Source organism: Microtus oregoni, unplaced genomic scaffold (assembly GCF_018167655.1).
Source record: "Microtus oregoni isolate MIOR12 unplaced genomic scaffold, Mior012 000031F_ref0000149, whole genome shotgun sequence".
In the NCBI taxonomy this organism is placed as follows: Eukaryota; Metazoa; Chordata; class Mammalia; order Rodentia; family Cricetidae; genus Microtus; species Microtus oregoni.
In genome coordinates this window covers 28,959,761-28,986,981 of record NW_024543090.1, presented here as the reverse complement: position 1 = coordinate 28,986,981, position 27,221 = coordinate 28,959,761, and the positions used below count along the sequence as shown (strand labels likewise).

The following is a 27,221-nucleotide window of genomic DNA, read 5'->3' as shown; positions in this document are numbered from 1 at the left end:
TTGCACTTTGAAGAATGAAAGTTTACTGCAAACGTTGAGTGTAAAAACTCTTTATGTCTAAGCGTGGAACGTATGTGTGAAAGAGAAACCTTTGAGTAGAGCTTAATGATAAACGCCAGTCATAACGAGTGCCCAAGTTCCGGGCTGTTTATTTATAAGATGCATTTCTGATGTGCTGTCCTCATTTTTAAGAAAATCAGTTTTGAGGTAACCCAGACCCAGAAAGACAATTATCATATGTACTCATAAGTGGTTTTTAAACAAAGCAAAGAAAACCAGCCCACAAATCACAACCCCAGAGAACCTAGACAACAAAGAGGACCCTAAGAGAGACATACATGGATCTAATCTACATGGGAAATAGAAAAAAACAAGATCTCCTGAGTAAATTGGGAGCATGGGTACCATGGAAGAGGGTTGAGGTGGAGGGGAGAGGCAGAGAAAAAATGTAGAGCTCAATAAAATCAATAAAAAAAATAATAAATAAGCAAAACAAAAGAAAATCAGTTTTGTGTCTCAGCACTTTAACATAAGAAAGTTCATTCTTCAGGAAAACCCCACTGCCCATTTTTCTAGGGTTATTGTGCCTTTTTATTTCTAACGTTGTTCTTATTCTGTGAGTCCATCAAGGGCTGAGATGTTGGCTTTTAGAGCTCCATCCTGTTTAGTTGGCTGAAGCTTTTTGGTCAATATTCCTCACCGAGACTTAGTTGAGGATCTTTGCGGTAGAGTAAGTAGGAAGGTGATGGTATTCATCTGTGTGGTTACCAGAAGTGCCTACCTACATTGCTCTCTGCCTTTTCTTTTTCCTCATGTATGTGGAGTATGTGCCTTCATGTACATATGTTCACATGTGTACGAGTGCATGTGTGATTATGTATGTAGGTATAGACCCAAAGTTGGTCAGAGGGACTGCCACTCCACTTGGCACATACATAGTCACTTTTGCAGCAGGCATTTTAACCATGGATCCATCTCTCCAGCCCTCCCCTTTAACCAGAGGCCCTCACTGAAGCTGGGAATTTGTATTTGGCTGGTCTGGTCTCAGCACTTGTGTTACAGACTGCCCTGTCCACCTCATCTTTTTACCTAAATGCTGGGTGTTTGATGCCAGATCTTCCATGTATAGTGGGCATTTTCCTAATTGAGTTCAAAAGGCTACATGACTGGGAGGCCTTGCCCTTGTCCCCCATTCCCACTTCCTTGCTAAAAACCATTAGATTACATTCCTAAAGCTAGCCACTAAGATCTATGTAACACCCTATTCTGTGTTATACCCTCGGTACAGTTCGCGTGCCACTGTACCCTACACGAGTTGGGCAAGGGCCTGGAGATTGAAAGAACACACAAAGAGACCTGGTCATTTGAAAGGAGATCAGCCGAAAGCCGTTTATTCAAACTTGGGGAAATCCTTATGTACCTAACTGCTGCACAAGGACCTCCGCCCAGGCAGCTGGGAAATTACCATACCAACAATGGAGCCAATGCCCTACAGCTGATTTTAAAGAAAATCAGTTTTGAGGTAACCCAGACCCAGAAAGACAATTATCATATGTACTCATAAGTGGTTTTTAAACAAAGCAAAGAAAACCAGCCCACAAATCACAACCCCAGAGAACCTAGACAACAAAGAGGACCCTAAGAGAGACATACATGGATCTAATCTACATGGGAAATAGAAAAAAACAAGATCTCCTGAGTAAATTGGGAGCATGGGTACCATGGAAGAGGGTTGAGGTGGAGGGGAGAGGCAGAGAGGCGGGGCAGGAGGAGCACAGGAACAAACAGAATGCTTTGTCAGCTGACCAGAAACTGTCTTCAAGATGAACCCCAGGAACAAGGGTAGACCCAAGCCCTACAGGTCTATTTCCTTATTTGGTCACTTTCCCCTGAGACTAACTACCATGATTCAGCTATCAAGTATTGAAGTCCAGGAGCAATCAAAAGTCCCCTTTAACATGCCAGTCAAAATTGAACACCTCATCTCAACATGTAGTTTCCTCTTTTTACCCTTACAAAGTGCCAATTGCCTATGGGCCAAGTCTGTCTCCTCTCTAACCAGAGGCAGTAGTCCTTCGTCAGCCCTGTGTCCCCCCCCCCCCCCCCACCAGGACAAATATCCCTCCCTTTTCCTGTGAGAACTTCATCTGATAAAGGTCCCTTTAGAACCATCTCTCCAGCCCCAGGGTAGGGGAAGTTTTGTAGTCTTTGAGGCTTAGTTGGTGTCTGTTTCATTTTGTCCCAAACTGAAAATTCGAGGTTAAACTGAGTTGTGACTGGACCAGCTCTGCCTCTGGGCCTGTTCCTCGAAGACCTGGTATTTGCAGTAGTTTTTGTTGTTTTAAATTTTATCTGTATGAGTTTTACCCGAGTGCATGTCTGGGTACCACATCATGCCTGGTACCTGTAGAGGCCAGAAGACAATGTCAGATCCCCTGGAACAGGAGTTACAAAGTGGTTACAACCTACCATGTGGATGCTTGGGATTGGACCCGGGTCCTCGGCAAGAGTAATTAATACTCTTAACCATTGAGCCATGTCTTCAGCCCTCTTTTCTCATTGCTTACATGCAGCATCCAGATACACTTCTCCTTTTATGTGTCACCTCTGGGCATCCCTCTCTAAACATGTTGGTGTTCTATGCCATGCTAATCTTATTTCCTGACACTACCTGTTTGTGTTGTTATGTTACGTCCTCTATGTCCCTAACCTTGTAGTGGACCATTCCCCTTCGACATTACTTGTGTCAACATTTCTTTTCCTTCTACCTTCTCTGAAATGTATGAGGTTCCATTTTCTCCCACACGGGAAAACCGTCTTCCATGAAGATGGTACCTCTGTCTTAGTCAAACTGGAATCAGTAAAGTAGGAGCCAGAAGGCGCAATAACAGTCGGATACCTTGAGAATAACATACCAGATCGCCCACTGGTGAGCCTAGATCATCATCATTCCTAAGTCCTGGGTTGCTATAGTGGATTTTGAGAATTGAATGTAGAGGGTTGAGTCTCACTCGGGAAATGCTACCACCTTTCCTTGAAAGACCCTCTGGACACCCCCCCCCCCAACAGGACCTGCAGCTAGCCGGCTCTCATGAGAACATTCCATTTGCTTAGGGAAACAGGATGCCTATAGTCAGTGAAAGACCCCTACCTAGCAGCATTAAGTTAGCAGCAGCAATAACGCTATTTTGCAAAGCTTGAATTTTTGAGCAATATAACTGAAAGCTAGGACAGGGGAGTTCAATTTAGAGATAAGGGCGTTGGTCGACTTAGGGGCAGGGGCGTTGAGCCAGACAAGATATCTATGGTCGACCATCTGGACTGCCAGCAGGGAACTTGGGGTCCAGAAGAAGAGTTAAACCCTAGATAGGCCGAGTCAGCATACATATCTGATTTCTTGGAAACCACAGAACTGTACTCAGTTTGAACCCGAGCCTTATTTGAATTGCCCAATCAGAACCCTGTAACTATGCATCTCGCTTCTGTACCCGCGCTTCTGCTTCCCTACCCTATAAAAATCCACTGCCCCAACCTGAAGGTGCGCAAGTCCTCCCGAAAGACTTGCTGCCCCCAGGTACCTGTGTTTACTCAATAAACCTCTTGCTAATTGCATCCTGTGGCCTGGTCTCGGAATGTCCTGGTTCTGGGGTCTTCATCAGAGAGGAAAGGTCCTCTCTGAGGGTCTTTCATCCTGTGAGTGAACAAAATGTGGGTACTCTTGAGAAATATCTATTTGCCCATAGGCTTGCTGCACAAGACAGAATCGCCACCCCCATAGAATTCAGGGTGGATCACATGAAAACTCTGGAGAGTCACCAGCAATATCCCAAAAGGCAAGAATTTAAAACCACCTCTGGGCCAAGTGTGATGGCACACGCCTTTAATCCCAACACTAGGGGGAGGCAGAGCGGCAGGCGAATCTCTGTGAATTCAGGGCTACAAAGTAGGCTATTTCGAAAATAAAACCGCCTATAGGGTGACAGCAGGCAGCGAAACCCCTGAGTCCCACAAATCCCACAGGAAAGCTCTCGCAGCTAAGGAGTTTATTATAATAAACTATTTTAAGAACTCGTTTCGCATGCGTCGGAGAGCTGTATAGAACAGAGAATAGTACGAGGTCGTGATAGAGACGAGACGCGCAGTCTGGGACTCCGAGGTACGTCTCCACCTCTAGGAATCCAGAGCAGTTGTTTTCAGGCAGTTTAGCGAATCCCGTGGCGCTGGGTGGCGGCGCGGGCTGATAGCGTCATCTATCTGAGCTCACGCGTTGGTTTCCCTGGCAACCGGCGCGGTCCCGCCGGCGGCGCCTAGGCCGATGCTTGCCCGGCGGCCGCGGGACCCGCTGCAGGCGCTAAGGCGCCGCGGGCAGGATCTAAAACTGCAGGTAGGTGTCGGGGAGAAGGGCTCCACATCCCAGCCGCTCGCCAAGACCCGAACGCCCGGCGGCAGCGTTTTAACCCCGCCCCCCGCCGGAGACAAAACCTCCAGAAAGCCTTGTGAGTCAGCTAACGACTCACCAGCCCCCAGCCCCCTCTCATCCTTCCCGCCCGAGTCTAAACTAGCCAGTTCCACCCCAGTCCTGCGCCACTCCTTTGAAAGTCATCACTTTCTCAAAGGCAAGTGTAACAGGTGTCAACGAATAAACTTAATACCTGAGGTCCGATAAACAAGCCAAGGACAGGATATTGGTAACTTAAGAAAAGTTAATTTAAAAGGAAATCAATCACTTACAAAAGAGGTAAGATCTTTGAGAGCTTACGTCAAAGCTCAGTGCTGGGGAAGACGTGATGGAACAGGCGATGCTCTGGTGTATAAACTACATTTCTGGACAGCAGTTTGACAAGATACAGCAAACATTGATTCTCCTAGGCTGGCTGATTACATTTCCAGGAATCTACCATTTGTAATAATTTAAAATTGGGATGAATATATAAAAGTGTTCACCACATTTTTTTTGCTTATAATGGGAAAAAACGGGATATGAATAAATGATCAGTATTGGGGGATGGATTAAGCTAATCCATAGACGGATTATTGTTATTACAGGGCTTCTCAGTTCTTGTCTTGAGGGGAAGGGTTTAGTGGCAGAACTCAACACTTACGCAGAAGTTTGTATAGCAAAATAAAGCATATCCTTCAGAGAGACTGGAGAGGGCCGCATGAGCCGGAGACCAGCCTGGGCTTCTCCCATTGTAGATTGGAAACAAGTTTTAATTGATGTTGATGACATGACCCTCTTTCTCTCCTGAATCGTGGCTGACTGGACTCTCGTTTTGAGGTACTTATGATGATGATTCTGTAGAAATGCCCATGTGTGGCGGTGGGGAATGTCAGAATCACAATGGAAGCGTTATCATGAAGTCTGATTTTTTGGAGGACGGGGCACTTTGTTCTGGTCCATGTGTGGCAACTGAGAAAGTGTTCTGGCCTCCTTGGCTCTGTTACAACGGGAACAATCTAACTGCAGCTTCAGAATGTTTAACCACAAAGGTGCATTCTGACTGCCAGGAGACACAGCTACCAAGACAAGGCTGCAGTTTCCCTTGGTGATGTCATTTCCAATTCCTTATCGACTTAGTACTGTTGGGTGGAATCTGATAGTGCTATGAAGAGATTTTTGCTAGAGCTTTTGGGGTTTGGGGGTAAATATTTGTGGTAAGAGATCAAGTTAGAAAAAGAATGTAAGGAGCTGGAGAGATGGCTCAGTGGCTGAGAAAACTGGCTGCTCTCCCAGAGGCCCCTCATACAGTTCCCAGCACCCGCACGGTGGCTCACAGCTGTCTAACTCCTGAGGAGCTGATGCCTGATTCTGACCTCTGAAGGCACCACGCATGCATATGGTACACGGCACACATGAAGGCAAATACTCATAAACATAAAATAAATAAATATGAAAAGGAAAAAGAATGTAAAATGGAATACACACTATTTCAATAACATTTGCCAGGTATAATAGACAAACATATAGAAGGAAGCAGGACAGAATAGTATATAGGGCAAACTGCTAGTGGTTATTGTTTGCCTTTATATAATTTTTTTCAAGGCACTAAATTCCTGTTACTCTTAAGAACCAAGGAAAGGGGGAAATGCTGTGATTATATTATAATCTCAAAAAATAAAAGAAGTAATAAAATAACCAAATAAATTACAATTAATGGATTGTTCATTTGTTTTCAGAAATTCTTATTTTATCTTAGTTTGATTATGTAACTCCGGCTGATCTGGAACTCAACAGATAGACCTGGTTAGCCTTGAACTCACAGAGATCCTCCAGCCTTTGCCTCCTGAGTGCTGGGATTTTTTTTTTTTTTTTTTTTTTTTTTTTTTTGGTTTTTCGAGACAGGGTTTCGCTGTGGCTTTGGAGCCTGTCCTGGAACTAGCTCTGTAGACCAGGCTGGTCTCGAACTCACAGAGATCCGCCTGCCTCTGCCTCCCGAGTGCTGGGATTAAAGGCGTGCGCCACCACCGCCCGGCATGAGTGCTGGGATTAAAGGCAAGAATTATTACCAAGAATTTTTTTCACTAAATAATTTATTTAATAATCTCTAACAGATTGAGAGGCTTACTGGAGTTCACGAGTCACACAGTTTTGGGCTTTTGTTTTAAAATTGCACAATTTTGTATGTTTTCATCATAAAGAAATACTTTTGAGAATATAGATATGATTAACCTGAACTTCAATGTTTATGTGTATTTAAACATCATCCTTAAATATGTATGTTTCCACTCTAGAGGCAGTGGGACCCGGGAGAATGGAGCCAATAACTCAGGTGGACTACAGTCTCATGCCATAGCCAACTTCATTCAGAACATCAGACAGTTTATACTCTGGGGGGTTCAGAAAGGTCACATGAGGAAAGTTCTCAGGAGTTCAGGCTGTACACAATCACAAGGACAAGCTACACCTGGAGAAACATGTTTCCATAGAGGCCTTTGAATAACCAAAGCTGAAATCGATTCACTCCTAGCCGCTACTCCTGGGAGGAGCCTGAGAACACATTCCAAGAGTAACTCCAACCAAACCAACTGTCAGAGACACTGCTTGGATAGTCCAAGCTGTGATTTTGACGACAGAGTATTTGGCCTCCTCCTCTAATGAGGCAACACAGGTGATTAGGGTGTGGACCCCGGAATCATCCTTTGCTAAGAGGAACTTAATACCAGGGTCAAGGGCACGGGCAAGTGAACCAGCACGTAGGTTCATTACCAGCCAGGTGGTGGCTTATGCCCAAGGTTCCCCTGGACATAGTATCCTCATATGTCAGTTAGGAAGACATTGAGGGCAGAGTAATTGCGATTTTCCTCTCTGTTGTTTGAGACATTTAGGGTATGAGTGTAAACTGAGATCTTCCATTGAGCCAGAAAAACCATCCTGTGTCATATGAATCATGAGGAGTAACTCATCTTTTCAGAAGGATATCTTTATTTGTTTTCATTCTGATTTGGCCTACATGGCCAAAGCTGATTAGACCTGCGCAGCCAGAGGCAGAAGCAGCAGGCTTCTGGCAAGTCTTATTTCCCAGCATGCGACTTACTTTGTTGGGATGACCTGTGCTCCATTCAAGGGAACTTCTTGAGCATGGACGTCCTGCCATGCAAGTGTATTATAAATAGAATTCATTTAACTTAAACATTCAATTTTTCATAACCAATTTTATATACCATATTTTAAATATCATTTTACATTAAACAAACTTTTAAGTTTACCTCAAACTTGTTTGCTGTTGGCATACTTGCTTTAGGCTTAATTTTGACAACACACAGAACACTCTATGATGGGAGATAAAATTGGTCTCTACCTCCAAGCTTGTTTCTGGAAATGAATTACATTTGTAATAAGCATGACTGACCATTAATTTGTATATTTTAATTATCTTCAACAATATATGAGAAGTTAGTAACTTATAAAGTTGAAATTTTATAACTATCTGTTATAAAGTTTGAACCTTAAAAAATTTAATTCTTGAACTTTAACCATAAATACAGTCCACAGAGAGACTGAGGACCTCATTGTTATGATCCTTTTATAGTGCGCACTTATAAAATGCCAGTTTTCTTATGTGACTCAGTTTCACCAAATAGCTAAAGCTTAACAAAGATAGCAAACTATCACGGTTTTTTCTGTATGACCCAGTTTTAAAACAAACCATCTTAGGAGCCTGGTGCTGCATCCTTAGTAAAAGGGGATACAGTGATAAGTAGAAGGACATCACATGATCATCTGAACCAAGATGGTGGTAAAGTTACACAGCAGGTTCACTTCCTGATGAGGTCACCAGCCAAGATGGCTGCAAGCCATCACTCCAAGGTGAGCCTGTTAGGACTCCTTATCTAAACAAGAGTTTAGACAAAACTTTTTTCTTCTAAAACGAGAGTTAAAGCCAGGTTACATACATAGTATGCTATAGCAAATCAAGATTCTCTAAACATCCTCCTTAAAGCACAGTCAATGAACTTAGAATTCCTAAAGTACAAAAAGTTAAAGTCTCACCAAAAGTTTTAAAGATAGTAAATAAAAGTACGGAAAAGTGGGGAGAATTCAGAGTTACCTTGCCGCTTGTAACCTCCCCAGGAATGCAGTGTTCCTTTCCCGGCTGTTCTGGGTTCCTCTCTTTTCCCTGTCACAGAATCAGGTGGCCTCCCTGACCCAGGATAGAGGCTTTGGAGGAAATTTAAAAACAACAACAACAAAACTTGGATCTGGAGTAGACGGGCCAAATTCCAACTCCAGAGCCAAGCTTCTCAGTAGAATAAACGCATGAAACAATTTTTTAATATTATCCATACCCAAAAGACATATGAATCTTTCTTTGTAAGACTGACCTGGTGACATACATCTCCATAGCCGTTAGCATGTGTCTGCAGATGGATAGACAACCTGAGGTGCTTTTACCCCGTAGCTCTTACAAGCAAGATGCAAGCAGGATTTTCCAGACTTGAGAAGACAGACATACAAGTAGAGGGGAAAAAGCATAAGGCAAAAGAATTTCATGTTATCTCAGGAATAATTGTAAAGCTGCAAGTTTGGAGGCTCAGCTGAAGCGGTGGGCATTTGGGCTCTGGGTGTGGTTTTAAGCCAGAGCCTTGAGAGAGATTTACATGAGCTGGGAGTTTTGTGGGGAAGGAGACCTTGCCCACACTACAATTCTGTTTTATGGAATTGTTTAAATCAGTTTAGATACTGAAATTCAAAAGTTCCAAATTTGGGTCAGCAATGGCCATTTGCCCAATGTATATGGAGCCAGATTTCCATTGAAAGTTGAAGGAGAATTGCCAGTTTCAATTCTATAGGAAATTTGGAATGGATGAGAGACCCAAGCAAAAACGGATCAATATCCAATCACTCAGAGCATCCTCCACTTCTCAAAATGACCTAACACCTGGGAAGGGGTTGTCAGTAAGGTGAGAAAAGGGGAAGAGACAGAGAGTGGAAAGAAAAGACAGCTTGAGAGAAGCAGGTGACCCTTCTCCCGGGGCCAGGGAGCATAGGAGAGCCAGGGAGGCTTGGTCATGGGTGACCTTGAGTGGCTAGTAGGTCGCTAACCTGGATTTCCTAACCGGGGTTTCGGGCATCATTATGTTAGGTGATCTAAAGCAGCTGTAGAGCCATGGAAGGTGGAAGGATCGACTTGGACTGGTCTTAGGCGGGACCATGCTTATTCACAGCTAGGGGGCATCTTTGTCATTCATGTGTGCAGATGGCCAAAGGCCTACGTCAAGATGGAAATAACTTACGCAGGCCACAGGGGAAGCTGGGGAATGTGATCTTTCCGCAGGAAACTCTCAGTTGCTATTTTCAGGATTATTTGATCAGGAGACAGATTGGCTCAGGACACCTACTCTTTAAATTATATATACATATATATAATTTGTGTATATGTGTGTGTATATATATATGTGTGTGTATATATATATATTTGAGATTATAATTTCCCTTTCATTCACCCCCATCCTCCCGTGTACCACCATCACCCACTTCCTCTACCTCTACTATCTTTCTTTCTTTGCCTCTTTTCTTTAATCATTGTTACGTCTGTGTGTGTGTGTGTCCCTAAATATATAAATACAGCCTACTCAGTCTGTATAATGTTACTTGCATGTATACATTTTTAGAGCTGACCATTTGGTATTAGATGGCGTTGGTGTGCTCTTCCCTGGAGACAAACTATTCCTCCAGCTCCTAGCATTCCTTAGTTGTCTGTAGTTCTTCGTAGTTCTAGGGTTGAGGTTTCTGAGCTTTACCCCTCTCACATCAGCATGTGGGTGCAGGGGTTGTGTTGTCGTGTATCATTTGGAACGGGGCTCCACAACTCTGCGTTTTTATCTCTTGGTTTTCTGTAATGGTCTTTGGGTTAGAAAGAAGAGTCCATGGTGAGGGTGAGAAGCCCTTTTATACACTGTGTCTGGGGAGGACGTGTTGACAGTGTTGATTAGTTTTGCCGGTTCCCACAGCAATACCTGAAGGGAAAACCTGGTATCCACAGAACACAGAATCATCTGTCATTTGGGCCATGCCTTTGATGACGGCCCTGTCACTGGGGGTGAATTTTAGTAGCACTCTGCTGGGCACCAAACACCAAGAATGAAGAGGGAGCTAATATGATTTTATGTCTTCCCCTCCCCAACACTGCCTTCCCCACGTACTCTGTAGAAAAGCTGAGGAACGTGTGCCTCTTTGTGGGTACTTAACAAAAAAGAAGTTTTCGTGAATTACTAGGTCAAGAGGAAGTCCTGGTACAGTCAAGACTGTGAACCTTACTTGGCAGTAAGGAATAAACCAATGCATACGTAAGAAACACCTCAAAAGAACGGGGCCCAGGAGACCTAAACAGAGCCAGGCTCGCATTTGCAGTGGGAAAGTGAGCAGGTTTGTCTCAGGAGAAAGGCAGTGAAGATCTATTAGGGAGGAAATAAAGTCACTGTTGAGGGCTGTTTGTCTTGATAAGATTTGGGCTTCTAAAGCAAACACATCTGCTCAGGTGCATCAAATGTGGGCTTCAGATCTGGGCATCTCCATGTGTGAATTTTGCATTAAGCAGTGAACTCTAGTTAGTGAGGCCAGTGGTATATTAGTCGAGGAAAGTGTATTGGTGACTTGCAAGGACAAAAAAAACCCTGGATAGATAAAGCAAACAAACATAATAAGATGTTAATGACAGAATCCAGGTAGTAGTATTTGCTATAAAATTCTACTTTATTGTATGCCCATGTTCAAAACTGTTCTTTATACATTGGGGGAGAGATGATTAGAATTCTGTTTCTTAAGGCTATGCAGTAGTTGGCACGATGTCTTAAATTGTCTCTATTTGTCACAGGTTGATAGTTTGGTTACTGAAAGCCAACTGACAGGTGCTCTGGAACCGAGTAAAAGAAGAGATATTTACCAAAGGTAATGTGTGCTGCTCATTCTCTCTCTCTCTCTCCCTCCCTCCCTCCCTCCCTCCCTCCTTTCCTCCCTCCCTCCCTCCCTCTTCCTCCCTCTTGATTTTTTTAGACTCTTTTTTTAAATTTTATTTATTTATTTATTTTATTGAGAAAAGGAGAAAAAAAAACAAAAACAAAAAACAAGTTTCCACCTCCTCCCAGCCTCCCATTTCCCTCCCCCTCCTCCCACCCTTCTCCCCCTCCCCCCACTCCTTTCCCCCTCCCTCTCCAGTCCAAAGAGCAGTCCGGGTTCCCTGCCCTGTGGTAAGTCCTAGATCCTCCCCCCTCCGTCCATATCTAGGAAGGTGAACATCCAAACTGGCTAGGCTCCCACAAAGCCAGCACATTAAGTAGGATCAAAACCCCGTGCCGTTGTCCTTGGCGTCTCATCAGCCCTCATTGTTCGCCATGTTCAGAGAGTCCAGTTTTATCCCACGCTTTTTCGGTCACAGTCCAGAATTTTGAGGAAGAAGCCTTATCTGGCTCAAACTGGTTGAAAGCCCCTTCCCCTTACCCAGGAGCAGCTAAAAATGTCTAATGGGCATGAGCGTCCTTCTGACATCAGAGGACCCAAAACTCACTCTCAGATCCTGCTAATGCAGCCCTTCCTGAACCTATGAAGAGCCCTGAAGGTTGCCTACGTACACACAGACCACTGCAAACACAGACCTCCAGTTACTTAGACTTCCCTTCCAATCGCCTTTCCCCACACCTCAGATCACCAATTAGACCCTATCTCCAGGAAGCCGGTTTAGTCCTGCGGCTCCCCCCAACACACCTGCCATGGGCTTTCTCTGGACCGACAGCAGAGACCAGCCTAGTCTGCATCATGCTTGCAGTCACTCTGTCATTTCCACTTCCCTCCAGTTTCCTCATTTCTTCCACTTTGTAGTTTCTTTGTACTTTCTGTTTTTTATTTGTAGATATAACTACGCCCCCCCCCATAAAATCAGCATAGACGTCAAATCAATACAGTGGTTATCAGTATTCTGCACACCTTGTGATCTGAAGATAAAGCATATGAATATACCAATCTGTATTTGTTGTAAAAATTACACAAGTGCCTGGTGCAAGCCCTGGGCTGATAGCAAGACCAGAGAAGGTTTGATATTATTCTTGTGGCCAGAATCTTTCACTAGTGTGTATTATGGAATAATTGAGTTGATCACACATGACTTGTTAAAATGCCCAATCCTGGCTAATTTAAAGATCAGTGGCCGCGCACAAATCACCTGTGGCTCATATGTCCACGTGACTTTCTGTCCCGCTCCTGTACTGGGACGTGTATGAGAGCTCTACCACTGAGCCATATCCCTGACCAGTTTGTGGTTTTAGTCATTTTTGCAGGTTTTGAGACCAGGGAGTTCCATGTGTTAGGTATAAAATACACCGAGCAACACCCCCAACCTGTTGTGGCTGTTATTGACAACATTTTATACTGACTTTTAATCCTAAAAGAAAAATGTCCATCAACTGAAATACAGTGCTGCAACAAGGTGAGGGTGTCTCCTGTACAGGACAGCTACCTGTGACACTTCTTTCTCACCAAAGCAGAATGTTTCTGTTATGCCCAAATCCATGGGTCCCACAAAAGCCAACAAAGGAGACCAAGTCCCATATGTAAAAGCAAAGAGCCTTTATTTTAATCAAGTTTGCAAACTCGGTCTCTTCGCATGTCCAAAATATTGGAATATCCGGAGAGCCCCGAGCTCAATTAGAATTGGGTTTTTATAGCAGTAAAGGTGGGGGTGAGGGGTCTTTTAGGTTCAGGACCCCTGATTGGCTGACATTTGTCTAGGGTTGTCCTGGTGAAGTGCTAGCAGGTGTTTCTATCTACAGTGCTTGGAATGCCAGGAATTTCCATTCATGGTCTGCTCTTGGGTGGGGGTGGGGTAATCTTGGTCTGCTAGGCACTGTCTCAGGGTAAACTATTGAGACTGCAGACTCCATTTAAATTTATCGATGGCCAGAGTCCTAGGTGATAATGGTTGGAAGTAAAGGACTTCCTTTCTGCCCAGACTTAGATTATCATGGCTGGCCCCCACAATTTCAGCCATGAGATAATGTCCTGTAAAGGGGTCTCTTTTGCCCTGCATGACTCGTCCTTTCTCTGACAAGCACCAGTACAACGCAGCTGAGCTGCTAGCTACCCCAACCCCGTCAGCCAGCTGCCTTCAGAACTGATCAGTTGCCACGCGGTGGTGGCGCACACCTTTAATCCCAGAACTCGGGAGGCAGAGGCAGGTGGATCTCTGTGAGTTCGAGGCCAGCCTGGTCTACAAGAGCTAGTTCCAGGACAGGCTCCAAAGAAACACAGAGAAACCCTGTCTCGAAAACACAAACACACACCAAAACAAACAAACAAACAAACAAAAAATCAGAACTGATCAGTTATCTGCTGCTACAAGAGAGAGATTCTGTCTGGACAGTCTCTTAAGTTTGATGACTATGTTATGAACTGATTGCTTGAGAACAATCTAAAGAGCAAGAAAGGGTCATTTGGTGAGACAGTGCTGACGAGCTCACAGCGTGAGCAGACTTCACTTATGATGCCCAAAGAGTTTAAAAGATGATGTATTGTGTAATAATTTGTTTAAAAAGAAGAAGGGAGGGGGACTGACAGAGTCTGAATCCCAAACTGGCCTTCCAGTCACTGTGCAGCTGAAAAGGACCATGAGTTTCAGCTCCTCCGCTACCACCTTCTGCGGTCTCTCTAGTTTCTACTCCTCTCCCTTCCCTCAAGATAAAATAATAATGACGAATAATGTGGAGGTGACAGCAGGGAAACTTTTCAAACTGTGTGTAAAAATATGGCTGTCAGTGGGTCAGTGTCGGAGTGGAGAGGTAAGGACGGAATTGTGTTAGGAAGAGGAGGCCTGTGTATATTTCATCCTCTGTCTAAGCCGCATACTCAGCACCATGCAAGCTTTCTTCGTCATCTTCACAATAGTGCTCTGAGATGCCTGTTAAATGGAAATGTGGAAATCAAATTAGCCATTGAATAAGGAAGACAATCAAGTGTTTGGGGGCGCTGAGAAATGCCAGTTCTGTGAGGGGAGGTGCTTAGCTGGACCCCCATGATGTTGGGCCTAGAACTTCCACATAGCAGCGTAGCACAGATCTAGAAGAAGCACACCATACCTGGCAGTGTGACTTGTCCTCGTGACAGTAACTGTAAAAGCTGCTCGGGATGAACCTCTGGCATAGGAAGAATTACCCTAGGATATTGGCCTGAGGAGCCCAGGTTTGGTGACCTGGTCACAGTTCTTTAAAAGCCATTTGTCTTTGCTCGGGATAGTAACTTCAGCTGTCTTCATATGACAAACCGTATTGTAGGTGAATAGTACATCTTGTTGCTCAGCGACTGAATGATTTCATGAAAATAATTGCCTAATTCTGACAATAGAGAACTGACTTATACTTTATCTTTTAAAAATTTTAGATGTATCCAGTTAAAACAGGCAGTAGATGAAAATAAAAATGCTCTTCAAAAATTAAGCAAGGTAAGTATGATAAATCTCAAATATCCTTTATACAAATCCTTTGAGTGGGAATGAATTGCAGTTGGGCAGTTTCTGGGTTTGCATTAGAGATGAAGTCTAATGCAGTGAGCTCTGAATTGCTCCTCTAGTTTGCTTCTGTTGCTGTGATAAACATGACCAAAGCCAGCTTCAAGGAGGAAAGTTACCTAACTCAAGGTTACAGTCCACCATCAGGGGAAGCCAGGGCAGGGCCTGAAGGCAGGAACTCAGAGGCAGAACCCACAGAGGAATGCTGTAGATGTATTTTTCTTTGGGCTGCAAGCTCACAAACAATGACCCGGAGACTCGTTATTAATTATGAAAGTTCAGCCTATAGCTTAGGCTTTTCCCACTAGCTCTTATAACTTAAATTAACCACTTTTATTTATTTATTTATTTTTATTAAAAATTTCCACCTCCTCCCATTTCCCTCCCCCTCCCCCCACTCCCCCTTCCTCTCCCTCTCCAGACCAAAGAGCAGTCAGGGTTCCCTGTCCTATGGGAAATCCAAGGTCCTCCCCCCTCCATCCAGGTCTAGGAAGGTGAGCATCCAAACAGACTAGGCTCCCACAAAGCCCATCCATGCAGTAGAATCAAAACCCAGTGCCATTGTCCTTGGTTTCTCAGTCTGCCCTCATTGTCAGCCATGTTCTGAGAGTCCAGTTTGATCACATGCTCCATCAGTCCCAGTCCAGCTGGCCTTGTGAGCGCCCAATAGATCAGTCCCACCGTCTCAGTGGGTGGGCGCACTTGCTCATGTTCTCCTTCCTTCTGCTCATTTGGACCTTGGGAGCTCAGTCCAGTGCTCCAATGTGTAACCCGCTTTTATTAATCAGTGTTTTACCACATTTTTTTTATTACCTTTCTGACTTGTTCTGTGTCTCCTGGCATCTCCTCCAGGATTAGATTCATCCCCAGTTCCTTTCTTTGTCTGGAAGTCCACCTATTCTTCCTGCCTAACTATTGGCCATTTAGCTTTTTATTAAACCAATCACAGCGACATATCTTTACACAGTCTAATCAAATATCCTACAACAGAATGCTGCTCACGGCCTGCTCTTAAACTCACATCCAGCCCCCATTCTTATACACAAGCTCACCTGCCTGGGCTGAGCCCTTCAACATCAATTCACAGTCAAGAAAAAGTCCTTCCAGGTGGTGGTGGCACACGCCTTTAATCCCAGCACTCAGGAGGCAGAGGTAGGCGGATCTCTGTGAGTTCGAGGCCAGCCTGGGCTACATACAGAGTGAGTCCCAGGGCAGGCTTCTTGAAAAACCAAAAGAGAAAAATTCCCCCAGTCATGCCACAGGCCAGGCTGATGGAGGCAGTTCCTCAGCTGAGGTTCCCTTTGCAAGGTGCGTCAAGTGGACAAGCAGAATCAGCCAGCACAGTTCCCTTAGCTTTGTTATGAGAGCAGAGCAGCCATGACCTCAGCTAAGTCTCTCTGATCACATTACCCAGCATCGCCAACTCAGGCAGCCTGGAAACATCTACTCACAGGGTTCCCCTTTCTTTTACATTGGATTAGTTGTGTGTTAACAGTTAAGAAACACTTCTGTGAGGGGAGAGTACCTGGCTGAGAGGCCTCTTGATGACACAGTGTCACTCATATCAATGACTTTACAAAAGAAAGATGAACAAGAATTTGCTCTTGGCAGTCCTGGGATTTTTAAACATGAACCAGAGTTTCCATGGTGTCCAGGGCTAAAGCCCCATGGAGCATCTGAAGTGGAGCCACCTGTTCTGAAGGCTTGGTCCTGCACCTGACCATCTGATCTGAACCTTTTCGGTTGTACAGAACTCAGTGTCAGAGACAGGCCAGTCCCTTAGGCAGAGAAAATGTAACAACAAAATGATGCTCTCAAGGGGCAAGAGACCTTTCTTTATCAGTCAGTGCTGGAATCTAGAAATAAGCTTTTCTTATTTTTGTACTGCCCAAACCTGTCTCATACTGATTATATAAGATCTATACTATATATCAAGGAAGCAAGAAAGCCCAAAAACGTTTGAGTCATATAATTTTATTTTTCATTTGGTTTGAATTCCAAGTCAATGAACTATAGACTCTTTCTTATCCTCCAATGTAAATGTAATCTTGTCTTACAGCATTTATTGGAGTTTTGATATTTATTTATTTATTTATTTATTGTGTGCGTTTGTTTTTTGAGACAGAGTCTCACTATATAGTTCTGGACATCCTGGAACTCACTCTATAGACCAGAGTGGCCTCAAATTCAGAGTCCCCCTGCCTCTGCCCACTGAGTGCTGGGATTAAAGGTATACACCACAACAACTTGCTTCTTTTATTATTTTGTAAGAATTTTTTTGTGTGTACAAATGTGTGCCAGCCTGGCTATATGTGTGTTGCTATGTCTGCAGTTCCCTTGGGTACCAGAAGAGGTTATTGGATCCCTTACAACTGGAAGTATAGGCAGTTGCAAACTGTCACATGGGTTCTGGGAATTAAACCTGTTTCTTCTTCTAGAGCAGTAAGCAGTCTTAATCACTGAGCTATCTCTCTAGCCCTGTGGTTATCCTTTGAAATTAAATATATTTAGGGAACCTGGGGTTGGTTTTCCAATGAGTCAGGTCCCTGTTCTCTCACAGGCTGATGAATCTGCACCTGTCGGGAACTATGAGAAGAGAAAGGAGGAGGAGTACAGTCTTCTGGAGAAGCTGACCTGTCAGCTGCAGGAGCTTGCTGTGGGCGTCAGCAAGAAGGACACTCTCAAGTATGCTCCCTTCCTCCTTAAGTCATATATATATATAGTTAGGAATAGAGACATACAGCAGCAAGAACAAAAAATGTCACAAACACTACAGCCAATTAAATGTGTGTGTTGGGGATTCCAGAACGTCTTAGCTCCTGTGAGCGATGCTAAGAGGCATCCTAGTCTCTGCCTTCAGACTGTATTCTAGCTGGAGCACTAGACTGAAGAGCTAAATAAACCACTGTTAGGAAATGCGCATGCCACCTTAAAGCGAGGCTTGATGCAAACAAGGAAAGTGGTTTAGGTTGTCTACTTACATGACCCCCTCTTTCAAAGAATGTGAATGTTGTTGGAACATTGAAAGCAGAAACATGTATTTTTTTTTGTTGGAAAGAACATTAATAATAGTTTTTACAAATTACAGGACAAAAGTCCTGTAGATATAAACAAACCCAGTTGTGGAGAGAGAAAAAAAATCAATTTTTGAGCCTCTTCAAATGCTATTCCTCAACTCTTTGCTATGGGGTCTTGCTGTGTAGTTCAGGGTGGTCTTGAATTTGTAGTCTTCCTTTCTCAGCTGCTTCAGGGCTAGGATGATGGGCATGTGCCGCCACGCCCAGCTTGTTCTCCAGCCTTTTACACTGAACTCTGGTGGAACAATGGATATACTTGCAAACATTCTAGGATTTTTTTTTTTTTTTTGCTTTCTAATATTGAGAATGACAGAGTAGCCAGTGTTGTGTTTCTGTTCCCATTAGAAACAACTGTTAAGGCTAGGCAGTGGATCCCAGCCCCAGTGGACTAGCCCTTCACCACTCATTAAAAAAAGTCCTACAGGTTTCCCTACAGCCTAATCTTTTGTTTTGTTGTGATTTGACTTTGGTTTTGGTTTTTGGTTTTGGTTTTTCGACACAGGGTTTCTCTGTAGCTTTGGAGCCTGTCCTGGAACTAGCTCTTGTACTAGCCTTGAACTCACAGAGATCCACCTGCCTCTGCCTCCCAAGTGCTGGGATTAAAGGTGGTCACCATCACTGCCTGGCCACCTACAGCCTAATCTTCCTCCCAGATGACTCTAACTTATTTCAAATTGACATAAAATTAGCATCACGATAGTCAAGTCTTGTTATTTGCAGTAGTTATGTTCTATAAAGTTATTAAGGACACTGACTTAGAGATTAGTAAGTAATTATACTCATGGGATTTATAGATTTAGATTCCTGTAAGCTTCTAGCCACACTGTTTTCAACAACAGAGTAATACACAGGATTGTTTACATGTGTTTCTGTCTAAAGACATAGCATGCAAGCATGCGCTTGCACACACAACGCAGATTTATTAACATGAATCCATAGCCAACAGAACTGTAATTTACACGTGAAACGTCTTACCTAACCCTTGTACCTCTCTGAAGGCAAACAGCTTTCTCATACTTAGAAACTCTCCGAACACTCTGGTAACCCGTTGTGGAGACATTTAAGCAGCAAACACAGTGATACCACAAAAAGGAAGAAGACATAATGCTAAGCAGACTGCAAAGGCCCCTGTTCACCCATGGAAAGCCGAAGGAGAAGACGATGTGGCTGTGGTCAGCCAGAGGTGGAACTGCGCACTGTTCGCTCGCAGTTGCTGCTGCCTTGGGAAGTCCACAGCTGAGCACATAGGTACTACACAAGCTCGTTCTATTTTAGCAAGCGAACAGATGCACAGATGTGGAAGCTAAAGCTAGTGAGGATTGGCCATGTGCTGTACGAGCACAACCCTGGTACAAAGGAGTTGATTGTAATTCTATCAGCTTGAGATTCTTTTATTTTTGCTGATGATAAAACATTAATGCAGATAAGACTATGATAGTTTAGATTACATTATAATACACACATTAGGAAAACATATAAACAAAAAGGTGGAATGCTAAAAATTAATAAACAAAAAAATTTTAAAGAGAAAAAGAGACAAAAAAGTGCACATGAGACAAAGGAAACTAAAGGGTAGCATGCTTAGACATAAGGTGGCCACTTAGACAGCTAGAGCAAAGGTGAGTGGACTGGTGTTCCACTTGAAAAAGAGATTGTCAGGTTGGCCTTGGCTTTGGGGTTCTTTGTTTTGTTTTGTTTTTCTGTAGACCTACATATGTGTACTGGTAATAGGAGTTATACACTAGTTACAAATTATAGATAACTTCAAAAGGAAAAGTGAAAAGATATATTACATGCAAATGCTAAGAAAAGCTAAGTAAGGGAGTTAGTTACTTAACCGGGCAAAGTAGACATCTAGGCCCAAAGTATTTACCACAAACAAAGGACATTTTGTGTTTATAGAAGAGTAAGTTCAGTAGGGGAAAAAAAACCCTAATAACATAGACTCGAATGTCTAAAGCCAGGGTTGCCAGAACTGCTTGTAGGTCAGGAATAATCCATGGTTCTCAGCAACCTTGACTGATAACATTGGTGTAGATGGTGTAGACCTCTGTGCCCAAGGATACAATGCGCTGCTGACCCCACCGCAGCGGGGTTTAGGTCCCAAGACCAGGAAGGGGCATCGGTGCAAAGAAGTGTCCAACCACCAGATGAGTTTGGCACAAGTGGCCCACTCCAAATAGCTCAAACCATCTTTTTTATACTTCAAAAGTAAGTATGTTTTTCCTACCCTTCAGCATTAGCCTCCAGTAAAAACAAATATGTTTTTCCCCAACTTTTACAGGCAAACAACTTTTAAACCAAAAGCAATGCTGAGCATTTTGTTAGATTGGCCAAATATCAAGCCAGGCATATCATGGAATAGACATGAGCACACATTCCCAAGAACAACAATAGCATTCAAAGCTTAATAAAGCATCTTTACAAAAATGGGGGTAATTTACCATAAGCTGCTTGCATACAGTTAGCTCGAAGGCTTCCAACTGTTGCCTTGTCCTACAAAAGGGTCCTGCATGCCTAAGCTTTCTACAGAGGGTGAGCTTTGATAAGGCACTCTTTTTCCATCTTAATGTTTTTTTTCCCAAAATTAAGAGACATAGTTAATGTCCCCTTTGTTGCCTCCTTATATGTGTCTGTTAACTTTTATTGCCTCTGTCCTACTTGCACTGAATCAGAAAAGTTCCCAGGGTCTAGGGTGACAGCTGGTGTTTATAGATAAGAAACCTGAAAGAAAGAAAAAGAAACCTGAGAAGCAAAGAATTTTAGGGGAAAACATTTGAGAAAAAAAATGTTTCTGGAAGTGATCATATCTGTCCCATGTGCGACTGATGAAGTGAAAATAAAAACAAGACAAAACAACAACAACAACAAAAAAAAAACCTGCCAAGAGAATCGTCAATATTATGGGACAGAAGAGAGCATGCAGGTCCCAGCACACTCTGTGCTATGTCAAGGGCCGCTGATCCTTGTTGAGTGAGAGACCGTCTCCACCAGCCTTGTCTCACGGAGACCCACTGGGCAAGCATTCACATGCTGCTCTGAAACTCGGTGACCCAGCGCCCAACAAAGTGCAGTGCACAGGATCCATCGCTTGTGAATTGGGTGAACCGCAGGCGCCCCAAACACTTGTCACTGTGTTTCAAAGAACTGAATCTATGTCATGGGTGTTGTTTGAAATCTTAGAATTGTGTTAAAATTCAATGACAAAAGAAGTAGAAATCACCAATGTTGCAAATTAAATCAAACACTTAAATATAACTCATGAGCCAAAGAAAATATTGCAGTGACAATTAGAACATGGTGGGAATAAAAATGAATGTGGCGTGTGACCTACAGCCAAAGTGGTACTTAGGGGGAAACGCTTAGCTGGAATGAGTAGTTTGGAAAGAAGATTGAAAATCAGTTGTTAGAGCTTCCAAATTAAGAAGCCGAAGAAGAAAGGAAGGAGCCAAATAAACTCAAGAAAGGAACAAAAAGGCCATGAAAATGAGAACAGATAAGCAAAGAGATCAACAAAGACAAAAAGTCATGGTTTCTTTTTCTTACGAGAAATAATTGCAGCTCTTTCTGAGCATGGTGGCACATATCTGTAACCCCACACTTGGGAGGCTAAGGCCAGAGGATTGTGAGTGGCCATGGACTGAGGTTGTAACTTACTAGTAGAACATTTTCCTAAAATATGTAAGGCCTTTGATTCGATTCCCAGCACTACAAACACAAAACCAACTAATCTAACTCAAGATTGTTCAAGGAAGGATGGGTAGAGACAGAATTGAAACACAGGGCCCATGCTGCGAGCACTGTATGAAGATGCTTGAGCAGTGTGTGCGGGGTGACTCCAGGGCTGGAAGACAGTCTAGCGCCTCAGCTTCTTCACCCCCAGTCCTTCTAGCCAACTAGAGGTCAACTCGATGGTGGAAACTCTCATCCACATTCTTCTACTACGTCTTTTTCCTTCTAGCTCCAAATATGGAGCAGCTTTTGTCCATCCAAGCTTTCTCTGCTCACTCTGTGCCTGGATGTGACGTCATGTATCCCACTGATAGACTTGTTTCTTGTAGAGACGAGACACACAGTGACAAAGAGGATGAGGACTTGACCGAAGAAGATGAAGAAGAAACTGAAGACACCGGTGGAGAGGAAGAAGAATCAGAAGGAGACGAGGAAGAAAAGCAGGAACAAGACTCCCCCAAACAAGCAGAAATCATCACGTACTTTGCTCTCGGGGACTTCGCTGCTCAGCAGGCTGGGGACCTGACATTTAAGGTAGGTAGTTAGTCTGCAGCCTAGCCAGGGCAAGCGCATCCCTAACAGAAATTCCTGAGAGCTATGTACTTGCCCTTCACAGTCCTGAGAATAAACCTTCTTTATTCCATAACTTGGAAGTAGCACTCATAGGAGGTTCTTTTATTAAAATTTTCCCTTCTAAAGATTTTCTTTTCAAAATAGCTGTAATTTTTATAGCTCCTAATTCAGGGTACATGTTATAATTGAGGCATACATGAAATTACTCAACTCAGGCAGATCCTGTAGGTTGAAACAATAGGCATGATTCATGTTGTTAGAGGCAGTTCTTTAGTAGCCTGGCACTGTGCACACGCCTTTACTCCTAGCACCCAGGAGGCAGAGGCAGACAGATCTCTGTAAGTTCAAAACCAGCCTGGTCTACATAATGAGTTCCAGGCCAGTCAAGGCTATGTAGTGAGACTTTGTCTCAAAAACAAAATACACACTCCCCTTCTCCCCTGTCAACAAAAGGCCTTCCTTCCAGTCACTTATGCTTGGTCTGTGCATACATAAGTAGCAGGAGGGTGAGAAAATAAACTCATGGATTGCTTTCTCAGTGATGGAGAGCAAGTCATGGGATTTATGCATGCTAGGCAAGCACTTCCCCACTAAGTTGGCCTGGCTTAGACTGGTGGGTTTTGGGGTTTTGTTATGTTGTTGTTTTTTTGTTTTGTTTTGTTTTGTTTTGAGTGTGTGTGTGTGTGTGTGTGTGTGTGTGTGTGTATTTTGCTTGTTTTTCAAGATGGTTTTTCTGTCCTAGCTGTCCTGGATCTCGCTTTGTAGACCAGGCTGGTCTTGAACTCACAGAGATCCATCTGCCTCTGCCTCTGGGTACTGGAAGTAAAGGTGTGTGCCACCACCACCCAGCTAGATGTGTGGTTCTTATAATTTTGGTTGTGAACCCAGCCTTTAATGGCTGAGCCATCTCTCCAGCTGGAGTTGTGGTTTTTAAAGAAGCTTACAGCTTTCTGTTGTGAATATAAGTTGAGAGTCTTAAAGAATATGCCAATTTTAGTCCTTATAGTTATAAAATTCCAAAATTAAATGACAAATATGACATAAGTGTATTATGTAGCCAATATATTTACATTTTAATTCATAGAATTATTTTAAGCTCTGAAGAATGCCATCAGTATTGGACAGAATGTATATTCTAAGAAAGACTTTGTTTATCAATACCTTCAATTGTAGAGCTTCTAAGATCATCAAAGATGGAATATATATCAGATAGTAGTGGTGCACACCCTTAATCCCAGCATTCAGGAGGCAGAGGCAAGTGGATCTTTTTGAATTCAGGGCCAGCCTACTCACAAAATGAGTTGCAGAACAGCCTGGGCTGTTGCACAGAGAAACCCTGTCTCAAAAAAGAACCCAAAAATGGAATATACATACATACATACATACATACATACATACGTACATATATATTTATCCTGGTCTCACTGTGTGTCTCTGGCTGGCTTGGGACTCACTATATAGACTAGGCTGGCCTCAAACTCAAGAGATCCACCTCCCTCTGTCTCCCCAGTATTGTAATTAAAGATATGTACTACCATACCTGGCTGGTGGATTATATTTTTATGTGTGGATAAATGTAATTCAAAATGTGAATTGGGATATGTATTAGACAAGTACTATCTTTGCTTCAACATATGGTTTAATTTTAATTTCACAGAACTGATTTTCCTCAAGAATTCACATGGTGCTTCTGAAAAATACTTTCCAAAGAGAGAGTCACAAATTCAATTTTTCTTATGTAATAATCAAAGTGTTGGCATAGCATGATACCTTCAGAATGATAGTGAAGGAGCTGGAGAGATGGCTCAGCAGTTAAGAACACTTGCTGCCCTTACAGAGGACACAGGTTTGGTTTCCAGCTCCCACATTGTGGCTCACAGCCTGTAACTCCAGTTCTAGGAGATCCACAGCCCTTTCTCACTTCCATGGATATAAGGCATGTGTTGGTACACAGACATGCATGCAGGCAAAACATTCAGACACACATACACACACAAAATAGTGAAGAGGTGCTACTCATTTGAATATAAGCTGTGTGTGTGTATGTGTGTGTGTGTGTGTGCGCTAAGCAGCCAATGAAGTGTGTGTGTGTGCGCTAAGTAGCCAATGAAGTGTGTGTGTGTGTGCGCGCTAAGTAGCCAATGAAGTGTGTGTGTGTGTGTGCGCGCTAAGTAGCCAATGAAGTGTGTGTGTGTGTGTGCGCGCGCTAAGTAGCCAATGAAGTGTGTGTGTGTGTGTGTGTGTGTGTGTGTGCGCTAAGTAGCCAATGAAGTGATTCTTTCATAGTCACATAGAGTCGGTAGTAGAGTGTGATGGACTTTATTTTCAAATGGGACTAAATAATTAATAAGGCTTATTTGCTTATTTTACTTTAGTAGGAACATATTTTGAAGCATTTATAATGAAATATTGTTCATGGTTACTGAGTTCTTGTTCAGTTTCTACTTTGTTTTGTTTAAGAAAGGGGACATTCTCCACATAATCGACAAAAAGCCTGATGGTTGGTGGCTGGCCAAGGATGCTGAAGGGAATGAGGGTCTCATTCCCAGAACCTACTTGGAGGTTAGTCTTGCTCATTTGTGCGTTTCCTGCTACAAAGTGTTTCTGTTCTGATGGTGATAAGGCGTGGAGCTGTACTTCTGACCTGTTAGCAGCCATGGTGAGTAGGGGAAGTGCTGTGTATTAACTGCCTGCCTCCTGGGCCCCCATCATAAACTCTGGAACACTCCCATCATGAAGATGCCATGGGGGTTAGTGCTGTTTTCAAGTACCGGCCATCTTAGTTTTGAGACCGTCTCTCACTGGGTTGCCAAGTAGGCCACCAAGTCCTGGGGATCTGCCTGTCTCAGCCTCCCCAGTGCTCAGTAACCATTATTGCAGTCTGAAATTCTTTCAGCACTGAGATGGGGAGATGGAGAGCAAGCAGCTGCTGTGGTGATAATCCACACAGTCGTTTTTGGATTTGATTTATTTCACCAATTTGCCATCCCCTGGGAGTGTTTTCTTATATGTTTGACAGTGCTGGCTGTGGTAATCAAAACCAATCTCATTATTGTTCTGTTTGCATTTATTAAACTCCTTGTTTTCTACTTATATCTTTCCTTATTGAATGTAACAGCTGCTATGTTATTAATGAAGATGTTAGCCTTCAGACATTTGTGTCTGATATTTTTGTTGACTTCCAGCTGTGTGTATTTTTGTTATGTAAACCTGTCAGTGTGTTCACTCATGACTTTTGGTTTTACATTTGATATTACTTCTGAAAAGGGCTTTCTTATTCCATGATTATCTTCTTCCAGCACTTTCACTGATCCTTTTCTTAATTTTTAATTTAAATTCCACCTAACATAAACAGATATGTGATTTATGTTGGCTATAAAACTTGTCTCTTTCTCTCTCTCTCTCTCTCTCTCTCTCCCTCCCTCCCTCCCTCTCTCCCTCCCTCACTCTCTCCCTCCCTCCCTCCCTCCTTCCCTCCCTTTCTCTTTCTGACAGGAACTTGCTGTGGAGCCCAGGCTAGCCTAGAATTCATGATCCTCCTGACTCAGGTTCCCAAGTTTTGAAATTACCATTCCTTCCTGTCATTTTTTTCAAATAGTGAAATTTGCAAACACGTGTTCCGTGTTCCCCATCACATACAAGTATTCTCATCCATGACAGGTCTTCTTTAAAACACTGGTACTTTTGTTGATTGATTTTGTATTGCCTGACACTCACTTTGCATGTCCTCAATTTTTCAGCCATATAATAAAAAAGACAAACAAGAATCGAGTGAAGAAGGCAGCAAGGAGGGCAGCGAAGAGGATGTGGAGGTGGTGGATGAAACTGCGAATGGAGCCGAAGTAAAGCAGAGGTAACGAGGTGGGAGAGGGCAGTGGGGTAGCATAAAGAAGCCTGTGCTGCCTGCCTGTGTGCACGCGTGCTTGGAGCCATGCACCTTGCTTTTTGATACTGGGTCTCTCTGGGACCTGGAGCTTGCTCACTGAGCCCCAGGCACCATTCTGTCTCCACCTCCCCAGCTCTGAGATCAGTGCATACGCTTGGCTTTTTATGTCAGCTCTAGGGAACTGAACTCAGGTCTCCACACTTGCTTGGCAAACATTTTACCAAGTAAGCCGTCTCCAGCCCCAGAAACTTTTGGTTTTATTTTTACTATCATAAATAATTCTGTGTCACAGCTCAGATGGAAAGGGATCCTGGCAGTTGGGAGCCGGAGAATACTGAGTGTTACAGCTCGGGTGGACGAGGGCTCTGGCTGTCGGCAGTCAGCAGTCGGGAGTCCTGGAGCAGCACAGGTCACAGTAAGCGTAGCAGCTTACAGCCCTGCTGTAGGAAAAGGTTTCCCCAACATAACAGCTCTGCTCCAGTGTTCTGGAGTGTAGCAAATCTTCCCCTGCTCCAAAGTGTAGCAGCTCTGTTCTGCCAGAGGAAGGTTTCCCCAGCGACATTTCTGGCCAAACTGTTACAGCCCTGCTCTGGTGAAAGAAGGTCTCACCCAAACCCGGTTCAAGAGATTTATTGGGAAGGAAGAATCCAGGAGTGTGGCTGCCTCTTCCAGGAAGGGAAGAAGAGCAGCCCCAAACTGAACAGGCACCGGGCTTATATATGGCTTCTTAGGGGTGGAATTTTCCCAGGGAGAAGAGGGATTGGTTTTCCCTGCTCAGGGATTGGATAGTTTAGTTGGTTAGGGGCAGAGATGGCTGATCTCAGATCCAAATTTGTTTCTTTCACTGACTCTGATTCTAGGGCCAAAGTGTGTTTCTTTGGCACTGGTTTCAGAGTCAGGGTGTGTTTCTTTGGTTCTGGTTTCAGGGTTAAAGTATTCTTTTCACTGGCTCATGTCTGA

General features: G+C 43.6%; 1 protein-coding gene across 2 annotated transcripts in view; it reads left to right on the top strand.

The window, feature by feature from the left end:
* The first annotated feature begins 4,296 nt into the window (after positions 1–4,296).
* The window catches only part of LOC121465657 (nephrocystin-1), a 57,071-nt gene continuing 34,146 nt past the window's right edge, over positions 4,297–27,221 (top strand). For both annotated transcript variants that reach the window (XM_041678961.1, XM_041678960.1), the window contains exons 1-7: positions 4,297–4,384; positions 11,316–11,389; positions 14,867–14,927; positions 17,554–17,678; positions 22,132–22,336; positions 24,836–24,937; positions 26,116–26,228. In XM_041678961.1, coding sequence (XP_041534895.1) covers positions 4,316–4,384; positions 11,316–11,389; positions 14,867–14,927; positions 17,554–17,678; positions 22,132–22,336; positions 24,836–24,937; positions 26,116–26,228 — 749 coding nt within the window. In that variant the 5' untranslated portion in view covers positions 4,297–4,315. The remainder of the gene's footprint in view (positions 4,385–11,315; positions 11,390–14,866; positions 14,928–17,553; positions 17,679–22,131; positions 22,337–24,835; positions 24,938–26,115; positions 26,229–27,221) is intronic.